The 19,410-nt window shown below is 42.7% G+C and overlaps 2 protein-coding genes across 3 annotated transcripts in view; one reads left to right on the top strand and one right to left on the bottom strand.

Annotated features, from left to right (window-relative positions):
• Window positions 1-9,528, top strand: part of LOC147799939 (sodium/bile acid cotransporter 7-like) — a 33,209-nt gene extending 23,681 nt beyond the window's left edge. Inside the window, exons 7-10 of the mRNA XM_087133208.1 lie at window positions 626-791; window positions 3,592-3,717; window positions 4,534-4,684; window positions 7,181-9,528. Of these exons, the coding sequence (XP_086989334.1) occupies window positions 626-791; window positions 3,592-3,717; window positions 4,534-4,684; window positions 7,181-7,253 (516 nt within the window). The 3' untranslated portion in view covers window positions 7,254-9,528. The remainder of the gene's footprint in view (window positions 1-625; window positions 792-3,591; window positions 3,718-4,533; window positions 4,685-7,180) is intronic.
• The window catches only part of LOC110973239 (TBC1 domain family member 19-like), a 164,548-nt gene that overhangs the window by 33,675 nt on the left and 111,463 nt on the right, over window positions 1-19,410 (bottom strand). The gene's annotated exons all lie outside the window — the stretch shown is intronic.

Genomic DNA, 19,410 nt, shown 5'->3' on the forward strand with positions numbered 1-19,410 from the left:
TAACATGGAATAAACCATAATCGAAATAACAGTACAAAAGCCATACAACATTTCGAGTTTTCCCATAGGTTTATGTACAAACGTGGATGCGCCCAGCAGGCATCACTTAAGAGTCAGCGCTGTAGTTGTTGTACATGTGTGTGTATATAGCTTTATGGTTATGAAGTACCTAGGAGGAATGGGCTTAACAATTTATGTATTTTACTGTTCCTCTTATTTAAGTTTCCCGTCATTGCAGGCTGGGATTCTTTTTGTTCATAGCATGGTACATGTAGTATTGTGAAAACCATCCCAAATCCTTCAAAAGCCACCTGAGCTGCAGTTTTTGTAGGAGTTTGTGAGCTTTGTTAGATTCTGCAAGGTAGAGCTCTTCCCAAAAATACATGTACACAGGGCTCGGTGCCCCTCCAGAGGTCAATTTCAAAGATTGTACCCCTGGTTTCTTGCACAATGCAAGATTTTGGAGGAATCGGGGAAGTTTTAAGCGAAACTGCAAAGAGAGTTACAGTTAAGTGAAATGATTCTGTCGCTGCCACACCCCACAAACCGTACATAAAACTTTCCATCAAGTCCTCAAACCTCAAAACATCCTTGATGTTGCATTTTTGATCTTGTAATCCTGCAGGTTTTAAGACGGTTCATCAAGGAGTGGCTAGAGAGAACCAAGCCACCCTTCGGCACTCTCGGCAAGGCTGTCCTGCTTCTTATCATCTACTCTACGTTCTGTGACACGTTCTCCAACACAGCACTGCATATAGACCACCTCAGCTTATGTGCAATGGTGTTCATAGGTGAGCCCATGATGGAATAATGGGGAAATGGCCTGGTGCATTAACACCAGGGGGCGCTCTGTGTATTTGGCCTGACCACAAGAGACACTAAGCTGTGTCCAAATAACTTGGCCATGGCTGGAAACTACGCACAAGTCTATGACATGTAGCTGCAGCCACATTCCATGAAGTCAAGTACTGTTTAAAGCCCCAGCCAAGTAATGCAGACACAGCCTTGCTGTTTCACAGTGCATACACTTGAGGCAAATGGTTCTGCCATATTCTGGGCATTTTCTCCTTTTCAGTCTTAAAGGATACATGCAGGCACAGATAGACAATGAGACCAGCAGTGTGTTTTTGTACTGGTATGCTCCAATACATGTACATGTACTTTGCCCAAGGCCTGCTTGTAAGGTAGGTGTGCCCAGGCTCTTACCACATCAAGAAGACAATATGTTTAATTAGAAAACTCCTGAAGTAGGGGCAGAAATTTGTCATGGCAAATATTTTCGGTCCCCACAAAGTCTGGGTTTTGAAATGTGTATTGGAAAGCTGAGTGTGCATGTGTGCAGTTGCATGTACTTCAATTTTACTTACAACACATACCAACGTACAAAGGTTCATTGGAGAGTGCACTTGTGAAGTAAGAACTATGGTCTGTTAGATAAATCCACAGCCATCGGTGCCCTCTCATTTGGCCGTGGTGCCTCCGAAAAGGGATCATGTTTCACCACCAAGATGGCAGTGCCCTTTTTTTCTCTTGGCCATAGCGCTCACACGTGCATATCGACTGCCCTTGGTCAGTGAGGTACACGGAAAGCGGCATGGAAAGCGACATACACATCATTTCATGATCATTCACATTGACCAGAAAACCGCGCCTCGTCACCCAAATGCATGGCATATGAGGGGAATGGTACACTCAGCCCACCTGGCATTGGTTGCCCGGCCCGGCCTGGCCTGGCCGGGCCCGCGCCATGCACACTGCATGATCGCAAGCGCGGCACAGTCAGTGTTTCCACGCACCACCCACCAGCTTATCCAACAACTTAACATAACAGCGCATGCCCAAGCCAAGCATTTTAATGTGAACAATAACGTTGGTCTAAAACTAAGTGCTGATTGACATGTACGTGTTGACAGAATATTGAGAGCTCCACGTCTTTAATGCACACAGGACGTGGCAGTATTTTAACTAACACTGCAATGTAGTGTTTGCAGTTCAGTGCCACGCTCCGCGTGCGATCTGAACTGAACATACACGTCATCGATCAGGACTACCCTGATTTTCACGTACGTTGTTGTGTGCAAAATCACTCATTTGACTGGCCTGGCCAGTTTTTTGGGTAGGCAAAATGCCGAGAAAAGAATGGCTGCTGTCAAAATGGGCCAAAGCCTTCCAACACTGGGCTGCTGGCTTGACACTAATCACGGATATGTTCAGGTATAATGCGTATCCTACTTACTTCTTAGGCCTGAATGAATAGTGATTATCATGCAGTATCGATATACCTCATTGAGAAAGGACACTTCCAAAAACATATCAGGATGGCATTAATGCCCAGAACTTTGGTTCGCTGATGGCATTAATGCCCTCACGTTTGGCATCGGTGCCCTTTATTTCAGCTAGTCCACCAATGCCAAATGGCAGTGCCCGACAACACAAAATCCAGGGCAGCGAAATGAGCCCTTGGAAGTTAGTCTTGATGGTGTTTTACTCTGTGCCTGTTGAAACTGAAAGATTTGTCAACTTCGAGTTTCTGTTGATGCTGGCAGCAAGTTCTCTGTGAAAGGACTGAAGAGTCTTTGCCCCCCTTCCCTTCTGGGAAAGATTGTGGTTTGAAAACTGAAAGTGACGAAAGTTATTATTGCTTTGCTGTCATCTGTTTGGGAATAGATGCATGGCCTGATTTTGCAATTACATGGATGGATACTGCTGCTTAACTAGACAAGCTGCAAGCAAAGTCAGGCTGTACCGTGTACACCTTGGCCCTAAACATACTGATGTCATCACTGGTTTTAAACATCCAATCATAAAGCCCATTTTTGATCGTAAATTTCAGGCCATGTATGCATTGACGGATAATGAAGAAGTTATTTCTTGGAGCTGTACATGTACCAGTAGATGGCACTTGGTTCTTAGTCACGAGACTCAGGAAGGACTTTCCAAGAGTTTGCATTGATTACCACATGCACGTGGTGCAGAAAAGGCACAAGAAAGTTTTCAGCTGAATGGGCACAAAGTAGCTTTGTTGGCTTTAAGGAATACATGTACCCATGAACGTGAGTGTAGGATGGGGAAAACCCATAAAAGTCTGTTAGCAAAAGAAACTGTCACACTTTGAAGGCACTCTCACTGACCCAACTTACAACAGCCATTGTCGTAAATAAAGATGGCAGTGCCACGCATGTATCTATATAGTAAGCAAGCACTGAAGCTTTTCAAATTGCCACAAGCATAAGAAAAATGTGGAGCCAGCACCCAGTGCTGGATTGGAATACTGACAACCATGGGCATGGCCCAACTGGTAACCTTTATGCCAGTTCATAATTACCGGTACTTCAAGTTTTATTTTGTGTGTGTGTGTGAAAATGAGCCTCACTGTCAAGATAACAACATACCATGTTCATTTAAACCAAATGCTTGCTCGCAGTCGTGGTAACCAATTAGGGGGGAAATCATATGGTCATGGTTCTTTGATGTCTCAGGATCCGACCCTATACCTCGGAGGGTGTAACTTGGCTTGGCAGAATTATCTGTGCAAATGTAGTTTGACATAGTTTCATGGAGTATTTTCATTTCCTTGTTTTACCCTGCCAGTGTTTATTCTGCAAGTATGCCTTATATCCTTCACCTTCTTCGTCTCACAAGTGCAATTTTTTGGATTCACTCCAAGCGACACGGTAGCAATCATGTTTTGTGCTACCCACAAATCTCTGACACTGGGTAAGTTGAATCCTGTCACTTGATGCTGCTTGTCGTAACAAAATAACATTTAGACTATCGTGTAGGGTGTACTCTCTGGCAAAGCTTCCAAGATTGAGGGCTTGACACTTGGGATCAAATAGAGTCTTTCATTAAAGGAAAAAAACTGCTTGGATTGACACATTAGGCCATCTTATTTTGAAGCTTTGTATATTTCAGTTCAGTCATCAGTAAAAAGTTTCAGGATCTTATAGTTTTATCCATGCATACAATGCACACTCCGGCAGTTACTTGGAGGAGTTTACATGCATTAAGGGCAGTCTGCCATCAGGCAGTATAAGGAAGAAAGTCCAATACCCTAGTTCAAGAGGTTTCTTGTGACCTGTTTTCTCATGGTACAGTGTACCTTTTGGACTGGTGTAGGATGAATAGGTAGCATACAGTGACGAAACCTGCTAACCAACCGCGATAGAAGAACTGTGATCCATTCAACAATTCAAGTGAAAGTGAAAGTGTGGTCCCTAGTCCTGTTAAAGTTACGAGACTCCACAGTGGTAAAAGATGGAAAGGAATGCCTTTGACACAGTTGAATTGTGCAGCTACTGACATGGAGCTTGATCGACTAGTAAATTGACTTTCACTGTCTTGAGACTAACTCAGCAGAGCAGGATTCAAACCTCGCTGATCAGAATCACCAAAACGACAAGGAAAGTCCCAAATGACCATTCCTAACTTTCCACTTTGACAAGTACCTCCTCCTCCTCTCTCTCTCTCTCTCTCTCTCTCTCTCTCTCTCTCTCTCTCTCTCTCTCTCTCTCTCTCTCTCTCTCTCTCCAGGCATCCCCATGTTGAAGATTATCTTTGCCGGTTACGAGCACCTGTCCCTCATCTCCATCCCCCTCCTAGTCTACCACCCCACCCAGATCCTTCTCGGTGGCTTGCTGGTGGGGCGAGTCAAGCAGTGGATGCTCGCAGCTGAGAAACAGAGGTAGGGTTCTCGGAAATAAATCTGGTGTTGTGTTGTACTCCAAACCCCTTAAGACCATCACAAGAGTCCACAAAATTGCCACAAGACCGGCACAAGACCTCTTGTCTGAATTCTAGTCACAGGCTATTATCCTGTAGTAAGAAACGTCCCAGACTACTCTTCTGAATGGTCTTGCGTCTGGTCTTGTGATGGTCTCAACATTGTATACAATTCTTTGCACTTGCTCTACAATCCCACTTCATTTTCTTTTTCTTTCTGTTATGAACACAACACCAGGAAAAGAATATTCAATTTCATTAAAGATACAGTGGCACTTTTACTTAGTAATAGGGCTCAGCACCCCACAAAAGCTGAGAGTGCCATTGGTTTCCAGAATATTGAGGGAGTATTGAGGATTTAAGAAGGATCAAAGCAAAATTTCCAATCTAGTCTACATGCAAGTTGAACTAAGCTTCCTTTGAAATTTCAGAATTAAGGGTACTAGAGTGTACTTCATTTACACACTACCAGTTTTATCCAGTGAACTTCTTGTTTTTCTAGCTCTCAGAATAAAAGTTATGTGCGATTCAGTTGACATTTCATGTTCTTGTTTCTCTTCTGTATCGTTCTGCCCCAGGATAACACCATCATCACTACCCAAATAGATAGACTCATGCGTTGCTTTCTCTTGGTCCTTTAAAGGGGCTTCTAACATTGCTGTAGTAAGTGTGCATGCCTGCATATGTGTTATTTTGTTGTGTTTTTTGTCACATTAGGGCTGTGCTTTAAGGGTTTAACAGAGCCAAATGCCCATTTCTGCATGGCTTTGGCACTACAAGAGCATTGATTTCTTGTAAAAATGAGGCATTTTAGTAACACAATTGGGCACACACTGATGTGGTGAATTTCAAAAAGACCTAACCGCTGTGTCCCCCCCCCCAATTTATTGATGTTTGTAATCGTTAATGAGTCTGCTATACATATTTCAAAGAAACGGCATAAAAGTCACAAAGGTACAGTGAATGACAAATGGTCGTCGTCTTTCCTTTTTACAAATATAAAACTCCAAACTTAATCTTTCGTCCTGAGTATATTCCTTGAAGTTTTGATTAGGGCAAACTCTTGATACGTAGTTGGAATTTGTTGACAGTGCCCAAAAAAACTGCATTGTAAGGAGCATCATATTCCCTTTCATACCAGTAAACCCTCACTCTGGTATTTTCCTCTGACCCTAAGGTCCAAAAGAAGAATTGTATTCTTATATCATGAGAGAAGGACACCATAAATGGACTACTTCATTTCCCTTTTTTCCCAAAGCCTTTTAAAATTTCCCAGATTTAAATACACCTGAGTAAGCTCATAAAGATTACAATTAGTGTTTTGCAACCCCCCCACACACACAAAACAAAGTTTACGTCCCCCCAACACCCCCCACATCCACCCCCCCCCGGGTCCTGGATCTGCTCTGCCCTACTTCATGTCAAGTTTGTTTCAATTTTGTTTAAGTTCTTGTCTGTAATAACAGTGAGCCTCTTTTTGGGGATGAGTTTGTTGGTACTTTGTTCACTCATCTGTGTACACAATTTGAAAAGCGTTAAAACAGTTTTTTGTGTGAAGCACAGTAGAAGTCATGCTTTTGCCTGTGTTGGCTATGGAATGCATAAAGCTTCTTCATTCTTGTCAGTAGTGAACCCCCTGCCTGTTGAATTCTGTCCGATATCATCACCCCTCTTTTTTGGGGGGGCACACCAAACTTTTGAGGGTTCTCTTGCCAGAGACACATTGACATCAACTTTATTAAACTTGGTCATAACATGGCTAAAAAGGTTAACTTTCTTGTTGATTTGACTTTATATACATCATGGAAAAAGAGTCCTGAGATGAGTCCCCAATTCAGGCATTCAATATTACCTTGGATCCCGTTGAAAATTGGAAAACACTCTACAAAGTCTTGTAAAGATTGGAATTTCTTGCAAAGTAGAGTTGTTGAAAAGAAACGACGTGTTCAAGTCGAGGGGCAGCTGCACAGACTTGCAATACGTACAGACAGACAGGCAAGTTTCAAGAACCTGGCTTTGTTATAACATCCCTGTCTTCTGTGCATGTCAAATAAAGATGTCGGGACAGAGCAAACTAGAAAGTGGTTTTGAATGGCCTTGGTGTTAACCCCTTAACATACTGATAATGGATAGCTTTACTTAATTACCACATGTCAGGAAAGTGTGGTTGTCGGGCAACCAAGATATGAAGGGGCTGGAGAAACAACAAACCACCCCCTCCCTTTGGCTGTCAAGAGGGCAAACACAAGCACCATAAGGGTTCACGTCTGATTTTTTAAATCAAATAATGCCTCAAAAGGTGGAGGTCTCTTTGCAATGTTACATTGAAATTTGCCCCGAGCTACTTATTTCTGAGACGTCAAAGACATGGTTGTCTTATACTGAAGTCATTCACGGTGATATGACAGAGTTGATAAAATCTGACAGTATCAGTTTTCCCTTTTTTTTGTCTCCCCAGAAAAGAGATGGAAAATGGAGAGCCGCCCCTCAACACCACCTCTGACGGCAGCAACTCAAGAGACTCCATATAAAGTTAAAATATTTATATTTTTGTATCCCTAGTAATCCTGTTGTCTTGATCAGATTACTCCCAAATTAATTGACACCCTGAAGCTGTCTACATAGCTAGCACCTGGTGGTTGGGTTACACGAGACGACAGCAGTCATTCAGCATTTTATGAATGGACTTTGGTCCTCGGTGTAAGAGAAGGTCAAATTGCCCAGCAATTTGCACCTTGGCACCAGACATGCATTGAATTAACATGTTTAATTCGCCATTTAGCTTGGCTGATTGTGGCCTGCACCTGTTTTCTTATATCAACCCACCTCCACGCCTTCAAAGTTGATTTTTTTTTTATTGAGCTTAATGCGATATTTGAACTCTTACTCTGTCCACGCTTCATTATTTTTTAATCTCATGTTAATTTGATATTTTAGCAGCTGATGTCAGCGTCCTTGTTGTCTGTCTTGTTTTGTTGTAACAGGAGTAGTTTTAATATTGTCCCTTGTTTCTACATGCTTTCCACAGTTTTGTTTTTACTCTGAAATGAAATGACAGAAACGCAACATCAGAACAGTAGAGATGTAAGAATAATTGTACAGGTTAAAACATTTCCTTTCCCACACAGGATTGGTTTATTTTCCAACAAAGAAAAGATATTCAATCTGTACATTAACGGTGTTCTGAATGTAATTTGTATATTGTATCAAACATGAGGGTTCAGTACTTACATATTAATTGCAGTAGTTGATATTTCTCTTGTACAAGTTTTTTTCCACTGAAAGATGCAATTTTGATGCTACCGTTTATACCTTGTTTTCCATTCACTTTAACATTCATTCAGGTTTGAGAGACTCAAAGCTAGCATTTTGTCTTTGCATTGCCATAGATGCATGTGGATTGAACAATGTTTGCAGCATTGGCTGAACTAGTGGTTCAGAAAGTGTGATATTGCAAAGCCCCTTCTACTTTCCGTCCCCTCTGTGCTTGTCATTGCTCTGGATGGATGGTATTTGCATGTAGGTGTTGCTTGGATTCCTACATGCAGACTTTGGACACTTGAATACTTCTGTAGTTGTGTTCCTCACGAGTTTGTCACAAGTCCATCGCTAGATGCCTGTTCGAAAGCCGAGTCACAAGCTGTTAAAAGGAAAAAACCCAAGACATCACGACGTCATGCTTTGTTCACATGCATGCTTTCATGTGGGAGACAGTTGGAGGTGAGATCCACCAAGCTCCCTAAGGAACGTACACGCGTCAAAACCTGACCTCATCGGGTCAGAGGTATACTGCGATGGAACCATCCTGTTATGTGTAACAGGTCTTTTGACTGCATGTGAAAGGACTAGTAGTAGCCTCAGTTGCAGCCTGCCGGGGGGGGTTCGTTATTTCAAACATTTTGTACAGACAGTATTGGCTATTCATGTGTTCGGTTCCAGGCAATTTTTAGAGTCCCTTAATATTTCATGAAAAGTGCTTGCTCTTTTTTCCTGTCGTCATTGCCTTTTGTCTTGTCTCTAGAATGGCGTTAAAAGATTCAAAGGTACTGAAGAGGAAAACTAAGGGGCAGATGTTATGCACGTTGCGTGTGTAAGTGTTCTTGGTGAATGGTATATTCCAGTCACCAACAACCATTGATGATAGCATTTACAGTTTCCCAATTCTCGGCTTGCCGGCAACCTGCCAATTTCTTGGATATTCCATTGCCAACAAGTATTTTCAGTTAAACTGATAGGTTTAAGTTACGAATTATAGATGTCAATTAATTGTTGGAGTTGGGGTATTTTTACTTTTTCTTCTACCGTTTTATTTGGAAGTTTTTTTTTATTTGTTGAAGTTGACATTTTCCACTGTTTGGTTGTGTTCTTTTCTATCGTTTTGGAAGGGATTAGTGAAATGTGGATGGTTGTATGTGGTGTAATAGGCTTGAAATTTTTTCGGATTGATGTTGCTGAATGACAAAAGGCTATACAATGTACATGTTTTTAGCTGTCGCAATATTCAAGCCGGATCTTTCCTGCTTTAAAGAGAGAAACATAGTGTCCACTGAATTTGTTATATTCGAAATTTCTTATTTTTGTAGAGCACCACTAAAATATATATTGTACCTCGAGGTTGCTGAAACTAATTTGTTCTCAACAGGCGTTTGAAATTTCAGCAACTGTGAAAGTTAGGTATTTACTTGTTTCAAAACGTACATTTTTGTAATCTAATAAAGGCATTTTGTATATTTGCATGTACCTTATTCGTCGTCTGTGGTGGTATTTGGTGCATTAAATGTAAAGCTTTATACATTCATGAATTGATTTCATTGGAGTATTTCTCTTTAATTTAGAAATTTTAGATAATGTTTTTGTATTCTGAAAGTTCAGTCGACTCGTTAGTGGGTAATTCCAGAAATTAGAGGTCCATTTTTTTGTGTCCCTGTCACATCTGACATACGATTTTGTAAGTTAAGAACACATTTTCGAATTTCCAAGAGTGATGAATTAATGCTAATTGCCTGCCAAAAAATGATAATCGTTTGAAATCAAGTCCGGTCACATTTCCATGTCAAATAACAAAGGTCAGATGTAACAGGGACAAGAAAATGCCACACTTTTGGACCCCTAATTTCTGGAATGGCCCTGCTACGAAATCCGCGGGACCTAGTAAAAATGTTGGTTGTATCTGAAATTCGCTGTACGGGAAGCTCCAGGCAGTGGCTTCAGTGTGTTGTTTCATAGGTCATATGCCATAGAACCCGATCTTTTGACGTCACAGACGTGTTTTTCCTACGAGTGGCTGCCAAAACTAAGATGGTCTGAGGTATAAAAGTAAACGAATTACAAAGTGTTAAAATCCCAGGGAGCTATCATAACAGCAGGTAATAATAAATGTACTATAAAACAGTAAATGAAAATATAACCCTTAAAAATTCTAGTAAATGACATTTAAATCGTTTTTATAGGTGAATTTAATGAATGGAATTTGGGGGGGATTTAGTTTAGCAGACCCCGTCATATTCAGATTTGGTTTTTATTTGTTTTTTGGGGGGGGTTCATTTCACAATAAACAAGATGTTCACGCGAGAAATTTCCCACACTAACAGAGGGCGCTCTCGCAGTAGACCAGAGCCAACTTCAGACTTGGGAATCAAAATGGTTGTTCGTTATGTATGCGGTACACGCACGTATATGAAAATCTGGGCTCGCAGTGTCCTTAATCAGCTTACAGAGATCATTGAATCCACTCGCGGCATTTTACCGAGCCGAATACAAAGCTTGCCCGGCAATGCCCGCCTTTGTTCTCCCTGGCGTCAATAGAAGCGAGGCAACCCGCGCATTTGTATTCGGCTCGGTAAAATGGCCGTTGGTTGGCTTCTATTTCATACAAATTAAGGCGTTGCAAGTCCAGGTTTTTATAATATATACGTCCGTGATGCGGTAAAGCAGCAGTTATTGAGTGTCATTTGTCTCTGTGCACTGACGCATAATCCACTATTTTGGTTTCAAAAATTTGGAGACGTTCATGTCGCAGCTCTCAAACAGCTCTGACTCCTGCGCTCGTTCCCCTATCCATGCAGAGCGCTAGGATGGGATCACGTTCATTGCATATACATACACGAAGTTCATTCGGCGAGCTTGCTGGGGGGTGTCACTAATTTTTTTTTTACTTTAATTTTGTTTTGGTTTGGGTTTTCCCATCCTTCTGCACACTCCCGTCCATCCAAAGTGTATGTAAACCTGTGCCAGAACCGTATACACATCATGTAGAATATCTCATACTCGAATTGAGTACACACAGAAGAAAAAACGTCAGGCCCCGTCACTTTATTCGTCCCTGTAGATATTAAACATATTTATATACAGAACCTTTACATTTTATTTTAGAGTGTAGCATAATTCATCATGAAGTGTAAAGGAAGTAAGTTGCGTGTAGTTAGTCCTATTAACAGAAAAGGCACTCTACTTGGGAGCCTGAAGAGCTGTATGGGGTGCAACTCCGTTGAGGGCCAACAGTGAAAATCAATCTAAAAGTAAATTAACTGCCGCTCCTTTTAAAAGAGATATTTGAGGGACAGCTTCGAGTTTATACAACGCGGTAAGCCACATGTCCATGCATTTCAAAATTACACAAAATTTCTAAAATGAATCATATTTTACACCGCCAAAATTGAAGCAATTCATTATTTTGAGATCTTTCATTTGGCGTCTCGCTTATGGAAATCATTCCTTGATTATAAACGGAACTTAATTTGTGAAAATTCACTTTTGTTTATTCTTGTACAAGTATGTATATACATGTAGTTACGTAATAGAGACATTATTACAGTCCACAGTTTCCTTTCAGGTCAATGCAAGACCGTCAGGAGTGCAAAGCGACCTCATTTTACATTCGCTGCCCTGCAACAACGCTCCATTTTACCTTAAAAGGTTGTACATGTACAAACTTAAAGGGCATGTGATGGCTATAGAAGAAAAATGTGACGCCTAAAACGCACCCCGTATGGTTATTAGGCTCCCTGTCGAAGTTACAATCTGGAGCGATTTTTACATGGTAAAACAGGGTTCATTCTATATGCCAGGATATCTCTTTTAGCACGTGTGATTCTGAAAAGAGCCGGAGCGATATTTGGCGTCCGATTCTCACATCAAAGTCCAATGGTCTCTATACCCTCGGATTTTTTCCTAGCCTATGGGTCCCCTATACCCTTGGTAACCTTCCCCCATGCCCCCCCCTCCTTCAGCTTGACACACCTCACTGATCATCTAGCATCCCATGTTCTGCTTGACTGCCCTGGGTTGGATCCCATGTTAGCATCATCTCCACACCTCACCGCCTCCGGACACCATAAGCTGCTTCATCATTATAACCTCTCCAGTCTCCTGGCGACGGACAGAGCATGATGTCCAAGACTGGAGTACCCTCCAGTTCTTTGCAGAACCACACAAACATACCCAAAAAGAGATATCCTTGCATGATGCTCTCGCAGACTCCTTTACCTGACTTGTAGCCTTAACCATGATATAAGCTTCAAAGCTCAGGGTTCACTCTGTGGAAAGGAACTTATTCTCGCTGATGTGTTTTTAAAATACAGCATCAACGGCACAGAATCTTTCCCAAATTTCCATTGAGTCTGAAAAACACGAATGTGAGAAAAAAACCCACAGTTATACCTCCGTCAACTGGTCCTGCAAACTCGTTCCTTTGCGTACCCTTAGGGTAGCTTCCCCATCGTGGTTTTGTGCCCCCGTCCAAGCTTTTTCAACCAAGAGATGAATTAATATTTGTCTGGCATTTCCTTGGTTGTCAATAAAAGAAACAGTTCCCTTGAAGATTTTCCAGAAAATCCCAGGATTAAATTTCACACATTCTGCCTGGTTGTTTCCTGTTTTTAACCAACAAAAGGGATGAGGTTGTTATATATAGAAAATATCCGAAATATATTTCAAAGAATTCCAGGGGAAATCGTATAAACAATATCCTGTAGTTTTCTGCATTTCAGTCATTTCAAAGACCACATTGTTTTAAGGTCATTGCATGCGTTTACTGAAGTGTCCACTGGTAAATACAACACAAATTCTAAAACAGAAACATCTGGATAATGTGATAGAAGTCTGAAGGTATAAACCAAATTCTTAAATTTCATAGAGAAAGATTTTCTGGTTTTCACGAAAATAAACACGTTGGTAAAATCTGTCCGTATGATTTGGCAAAGTGCAGACGGAATAAGTGCAAGTTGACTCAAACTTTAAAGAAAAGGTTTGAAATTCATGGATATGCTCTTACGTCACTCTGCAAGGGTACACATTTCTAAAGGCCTACAAACACCTTTGGAAATAGCAATGCAGAGACTAGAAGTGGGTTTATTTTTGCCCCAACCCTCTTTTCTATCCAAGGTTTCAAGTGGCCTCATGACATCTTTTGAAGCTTCGATCTCAAATTCTGCGCGGTGGTTGATTGTCTGTGTTTGTGTGTCACCAGCAGAGGGCGCGCGATTACGAGTCAATATTTCTTCCTCCGGTAGTAGTCTCCTTCTGGATTATACAAGGTGTGAGAAGTCTAGCAATTTGGTCATTTTTGCTGTTTGAGATAAATTCTCCACATTTAACTCACTTGAACCTGGACAGCAAAGCTTTCAGAAGTCGGGATGGTTCAGGGATGTCGGACCACTGACGATGTAGGATGCATAGCATGACCTCCTTGAACATTGGATGTTTGGCTCCATACAGCAACGGGTTTACAGCACTGTTGGCAAACAAGAAAATGACACCGTACAGGAAGAGGTTGTCTGCCCCCAGCATGATGAAGAGGCAGTTGGGCAACGGGAGAAGGAAGCAGACGCAGGAGACGACGAAGAGGTTCTTGGTGATTTGAATCTGATGCTTCTTGATGCGCTTCTTGCGGGTGGTGTCGGTGATGACGCTGACCACGGGCTCAGAGATGCTTGGGTCGTGGGAGCTTGCTGCGGTCGAAGAGACATAGCGGAAACTGGAGCAGGCTCGCCGTCCCTTCTTGAGGTGACGCCGGATAAAAGTGTAGACGATGCCATAACTGATGAGCGTGATGGCAACTGGGCCTGGTATAGCGTGACAGCCAGTAAGGTCTTGTAGAGGATCGAGAGATGGTGCTCGCTGTCATCTAAGCACATGTTGACGTGGTTGTTGTAGCTGAGCTGACCTACACCTGACACCAAGAGGACGGTGACAATGATAAAGGGGAGCAGCCAGATGATCACCAACGTGGGCACCAGTTTGCGGACTTGGTACATCTTCTTGTATACTGTGGTGTGCTTAGTGATCAGAAGCATGCGATTCACGGCGATGGCCGCGATGCTGAACAAAGTCACCCCTGCCACTGATGGTGTTGTGAAGGCCACCACGAAACAGAGATTCTCCAGAGATTGGGGTAGACCGCCCCGGATGAGCACAATCACAGCGTTGACCGAGGCGCACAGGCACAAGAGGAGGTCAGCCACGCTGAGATTGGCCACGAAGACGTTGGTGATGGTCTGCAGCCGGCATGACAGGGCCACCGCCATCAAGACGATGGCATTCCCAGTGACACCAAGAACAGATATGAGCAGTATGGCCATGGAAACAAAGACTCTCGCTCCGTATGTATACTGCGAGGTCGAGTTTTCCGCTGGCAGATAATCGCTAGTGTTGAAAGCAATAAAAACTTCTTGCAGGTCCACATTGACAGCGGTAGTAATGTTACGCACCATTTTTCCCGAGCAGCAGTTGCTCTCGTGAAGAAAGAAATGTAGGTTACACTGAGAAATTCTTGATATCCAAATGATTTAAATTTCTTTGGCGTGCACAAGTTTTATGAGTAGAATGAATTCAGTTCAATGAACTTCTTGTCTTTCGTATTTATTTAAAAGTTGCTGCTCAAATGAAAAGTATTACGTATGCACTACATGAGACTAACAGTGTTTTTTCGTGATTAAATTTACTGGAATACAGAGTCAATTACTTTCAGTTTTGCCTCCCAGAATGCATGTAGTTTTACTTCAGAGAACTTGCGTAAATCACCGGGTTGTGTGCCAATATTATTATTGTTCGTCATTATAATACACGCCGTCGCTATGCGCAAAGGGATGACGTACGCTGCTGTGTAAAACCATGCCATCTGCCATTCTAGCCTGCGTGTCATGGATACATCGCTTACTTTTTGGCGATGGGGATGGGCCATTTTATTCACCCACGCCCCTCTCTATGAAATGCATACTTTCAGTTATTTTTGAACTGACGAAGATCGACAGTTCCTGGGGCACCTGCAAAAGGGCCCTCTGAGCAATTTTTTCTCCCTTTTTTTGGGGGGGGGGTGGCAGATACAATGAGAAAAGGCAATCTGGGGGCCCTCAAATTTCCATTCCTTTTCAAAACGTGTGTAAAAAAAAGAGCCCCCCAAATTCAGTACCATGCCTTTGGAAGGCTACAAAAGGTACCCCTCCACCCCCACCCATCCCCCAAAAACGAAATACAAGTTAGATTTGTCAAGAACGTGGAAACTTTAAAATGCTTCGGTCGAGAAAGAATAGAAATTCTTTAAAATACTTTGGAACACTTTCTAAGTTTCACTTTCACGGACACAAATAATCGACTCCATTAACACAACATGCGTGTGTGTTGCTATCAGCCGTCAAAATCGTCCCAGGAGCAAAGCTTGGCACAAGACTAGTGTCGGACGCCTTTAAGGAACTGTGTTCGATATTTTTATCGCTCGAAATTGCGCTACCATTGGCGAGACTGTATATGTAAACAGGTCGATGCGAAGTCATCTCCTTGTACCGAGCATCATTTACATTCTGTCTTGTATCAAACCGGGCAAGTGATTATTTCTTTGGAATGTGTCTGCTTATTCAATGAGAAATGTTGTGATCCCTCCTCATCTGTGTCGGCCTATTATGTACAGCGGGCTAACCGCTTTAACGCAGCCGGCTGACGCGTACTTGATTGGTCTGCACACAGCATGCATGCAGGGCGTGCATGCGCATGATACAGTGTGGCATTATTCCTAGTTCACGGGAAAGAAGTCTTGATACTGTTTATCCATAACGCATGCAATTTTTTGAATGGTTTAATCAAACTTTAATGTCAGGTCTATTATAACAATTCTTTTGTGACTGCAGAACACTTGAGTCTCGAGACTCAGTGGGCTCCAATCGGGTCAGACTCGGATGAGGTGGGCTCAGTGGTATCCACTCGGGTTAGACTTGGACGAGGTGAGCTCAGCTAATGTGACAGCATGCATACCAGAAATAATATCATAATTCACCACACAATTCACCACATCGGAAATGTGTGAAGGGATAGTCACAGTAAATTTTGGACCTAGGTGAATATGCCTTACAGAAAGCGTTTTTCAGTATGGCAGCTCTTTTTTTCGGAGTCTGAAGTTTCTGTAACTTTCAATTCGAATTGTAATTCGACTCATTTGTAAGCAAAACTGAAAATGATCGGCCCTATAACCAAATAAACTTGTGAAAGCAAAACTATTGGTCTGCTGTTTAACTTCCAAAATTAGAAGAAAAAAAGCAAACAGGCATTGCCGATCAGAAGTGAAACCATGGTACTTTCAACGGCTATAAATAATAAATGCAAACCTTACAGAATATTTGACTTGCAATCTACCCACCGCCATCATTAAAGGACGCTGGGGAGAGTATACGCAAGATGTAATAGTAGTATGTAATTTCTATTGAGCACTTACTGGGTAGATTTCTGAACAGTAACATAATACGTGTCGACACTTCCATTTGTCCATCACATTTACTCAATGCATGAATTAGAACAGCAAGTAACCCACTATGCCTTGTGCGTCAATAGACCTCTTCACTAATAAATTCATAATTAACACGCATGCGCATAAGTGGCCTTGGCGGAAAGAAGTGTCAACGGGCCATTGAAAATGTACAGGGGTGCGACTTCGATGATCATTTTCTCTCATGTTTTCTGGCTTTGTTCAGTTTTTTTTTCAGAAAATCCCATTAAATCGTGTTTGCTGTTACATGTAGTTTCTAATTTAAGTGGAAATGTTTAGTTCTCTGTATAAAGACTTCAAAATCGTAATTTTTCCTGTGTACACAAGATCGTTGTTTCTTAATATGGCCTCCCTTCCATCATAAGTACATGTAGTATAAACTACATCGTTAGTGTTCTTGGATTCAACCTGTGCATTTTTTACAACACGAACCGATGTTCGATGTACTCGTATACACGTTTTTATGTACATGTACATAGCCTACCATTGAACTTGGTCATAGCTTGGAGTACTACCGAAAGAAATGGTGCAGTTGTTGCGTTTGGGTTATGTACAAGACAAAGTGCAGATTCCAAAGAGAAAGGGGTCTGGTTCTTCAGACTTCCCAAGTGCAGAATGCAGCGAATCAAATGGGTACAGTACCGGTACATGTACATAGAATCATTAACGTAGACTGAACATCAGTACGTGTTTTTACAGATGGACAAGTTGGCTCCAAGAACACTAAGGATGTAGTTCATACTACATAATGAAGGGGGTCATATTACGAAACGTTGATCTCGTGCGCACAGGAAAAATCACAATTTTAAAATCTTTTACAGAGTACTAAAAATTCTACACACAGTCAACGCAATGCAATCGAATACCCAAACTCTTCCGTGAGTCCAAGGTACCAGTTTTTGGTTGGTCTTAATTACCACGTTTGAACCTCGAGCTGGAGTTTTCTTAGAAACGAAGGCGCCTTTGGTCGGAAACGAACTTCGCTGGTCCACGAACGACTCGGAAATGCACGCGTTACGGTCGCATCGCTACCAACGACATGACCCTCCCAATCTATATGGCTCCTTTCAACCGTTGAGGGGGTGCTTCTGCTCGAGGCGGTAGGCAGCAGCACTCCAGCACTAATTTCACAGGGCTGAGTGTTGGAAGCCTGGGTGTCGATTTTATTATGCTCAGTTTTCTAAAAATCCATAATTCGCAAAGACACGACAAAGCTTTCAAATGCGGATTTTTCGTCCCCCCTATTAGATGTAGGCCTTTAGGCACAGTGATTGTCCTGTGTGGCTCTTGGGTAATTTGGCCCAGCTTGATGAATTCTGTGAAAGGCCCGAGAGAAAAACAATATAGCGACAGAAAAAGCATTAAACCAAAATAACCAGGAAGTCGGTTTCAAACTAATTGCTATCTGTGCTAACGCATGATTCATTTTCCATAAGGAAACAAATAGTGGATTCATGCTCCAGCACGAAACAGCAGATATTTACAAGCATTCCGTCTGGTCTGGTATCTTAAATTGTTTTGACAAGTTAAGCAGCGTAACTTTCTTCCGGAGAGCAATGATTGCATTGAAATAATGGCGCATAACAACACCCCCTCTGTGTCGCTAGTTTCTGATACTTTCATCAACAGCAGCGTCTCGTTGGCGTTGTTCAACAGTACAACCTCCTTGCCGCTACTCACGGAGCCTTACAACACCAGTGATTTACAAGTGTCTAATGACACCTCCCTGTACACCTACGGTGGGAGAGTGTTTGTGTCTATTTCTGTGTTGATCATCTCCCTCCTTGGAGTCACAGGAAATGTCGTTGTCTTGATGGCAGTGGCCCTGTCATGCCGGCTGCAGACCGTCACTAACGTCTTCGTGGCCAATCTCAGCGTGGCCGACCTCCTGATGTGCCTCTGCGCTCTAATGAATGCCGCGATCGTGCTGATTCGCGGCTACCTGCCCCAGTCGGTCGAGAACCTGTGCCTAATGGTGGCCTTTCTTTCGCCCATTTCAGCTGGGGTCATCATGTTCAGCATTGCAGCCATCGCTGTCAATCGCATGCTCCTGATCACCAAGCATGTCACCGCCTACAAAAAGATCTACACAGCCTACACACTAGTGCCCATGCTGGCTACCATCTGGCTTCTTCCGATCCTCTTGACGACGATCCTACTGGCGACTGGTGTAGGGCGTCTCAGCTACAACAAAAACATCCATGTGTGTCTGGACGACAGCGACCATCCAACATCAAGCCTGTACAAGTCCTTACTGGCTGGAGTCCTCTACCCGGGTCCTCTCACCATCACGCTCATCTGTTACGGCATCGTCTACACTTTCATCCGGCGCCACTTCAGGAAAGAACGGAAAGCCTGCTCCAGCTTTCGATATTCAACCACCACCAGCTCCCTAGAACCCGGCCAAAATAAGTCCATGGTCAGCGTCAACACCGACACCAACCGCAAGAAGCGCATCCAGAAGCATCAGATTCAAATCACCAAGAACCTCTTCGTCGTCTCCTGCGTCTGCTTCCTTCTCCCGTTGCCCAACTGCCTCTTCATCATGCTGGGGGCAGACAACCTCTTCCTGTACGGTGCCATTTTCTTGTTTGCTAACAGTGCTATAAACCCATTGCTGTATGGAGCCAAACATCCAATGTTCAAGGAGGTCATGCTATGCATCCTACATCGTCAGTGGTCCGACATCCCTGAACCATCCCGATTTCTGAAATCTTTGACTGTCAGATCCAACTAAAATCAATGTGAAACTCCGTTAATTATGAAAATCACACAACAATAATTGAGATTTTTTATGTCTGATCTGCTAACATTTTTGCGGAGGCTATCGTGTCGACATCATAGCCTCTGCAAGACCATTATGCAGGGCACCGCCGAGGGATCAGGACGCGGAAGACTTGGTCGAATAATGTGAAAGAATGGACGGGATGACTACG

This window comes from Acanthaster planci, linkage group LG02 (assembly GCF_054643075.1).
Source record: "Acanthaster planci isolate LZ-2023a linkage group LG02, COTS_SCS, whole genome shotgun sequence".
Classification (NCBI taxonomy): domain Eukaryota; kingdom Metazoa; phylum Echinodermata; class Asteroidea; order Valvatida; family Acanthasteridae; genus Acanthaster; species Acanthaster planci.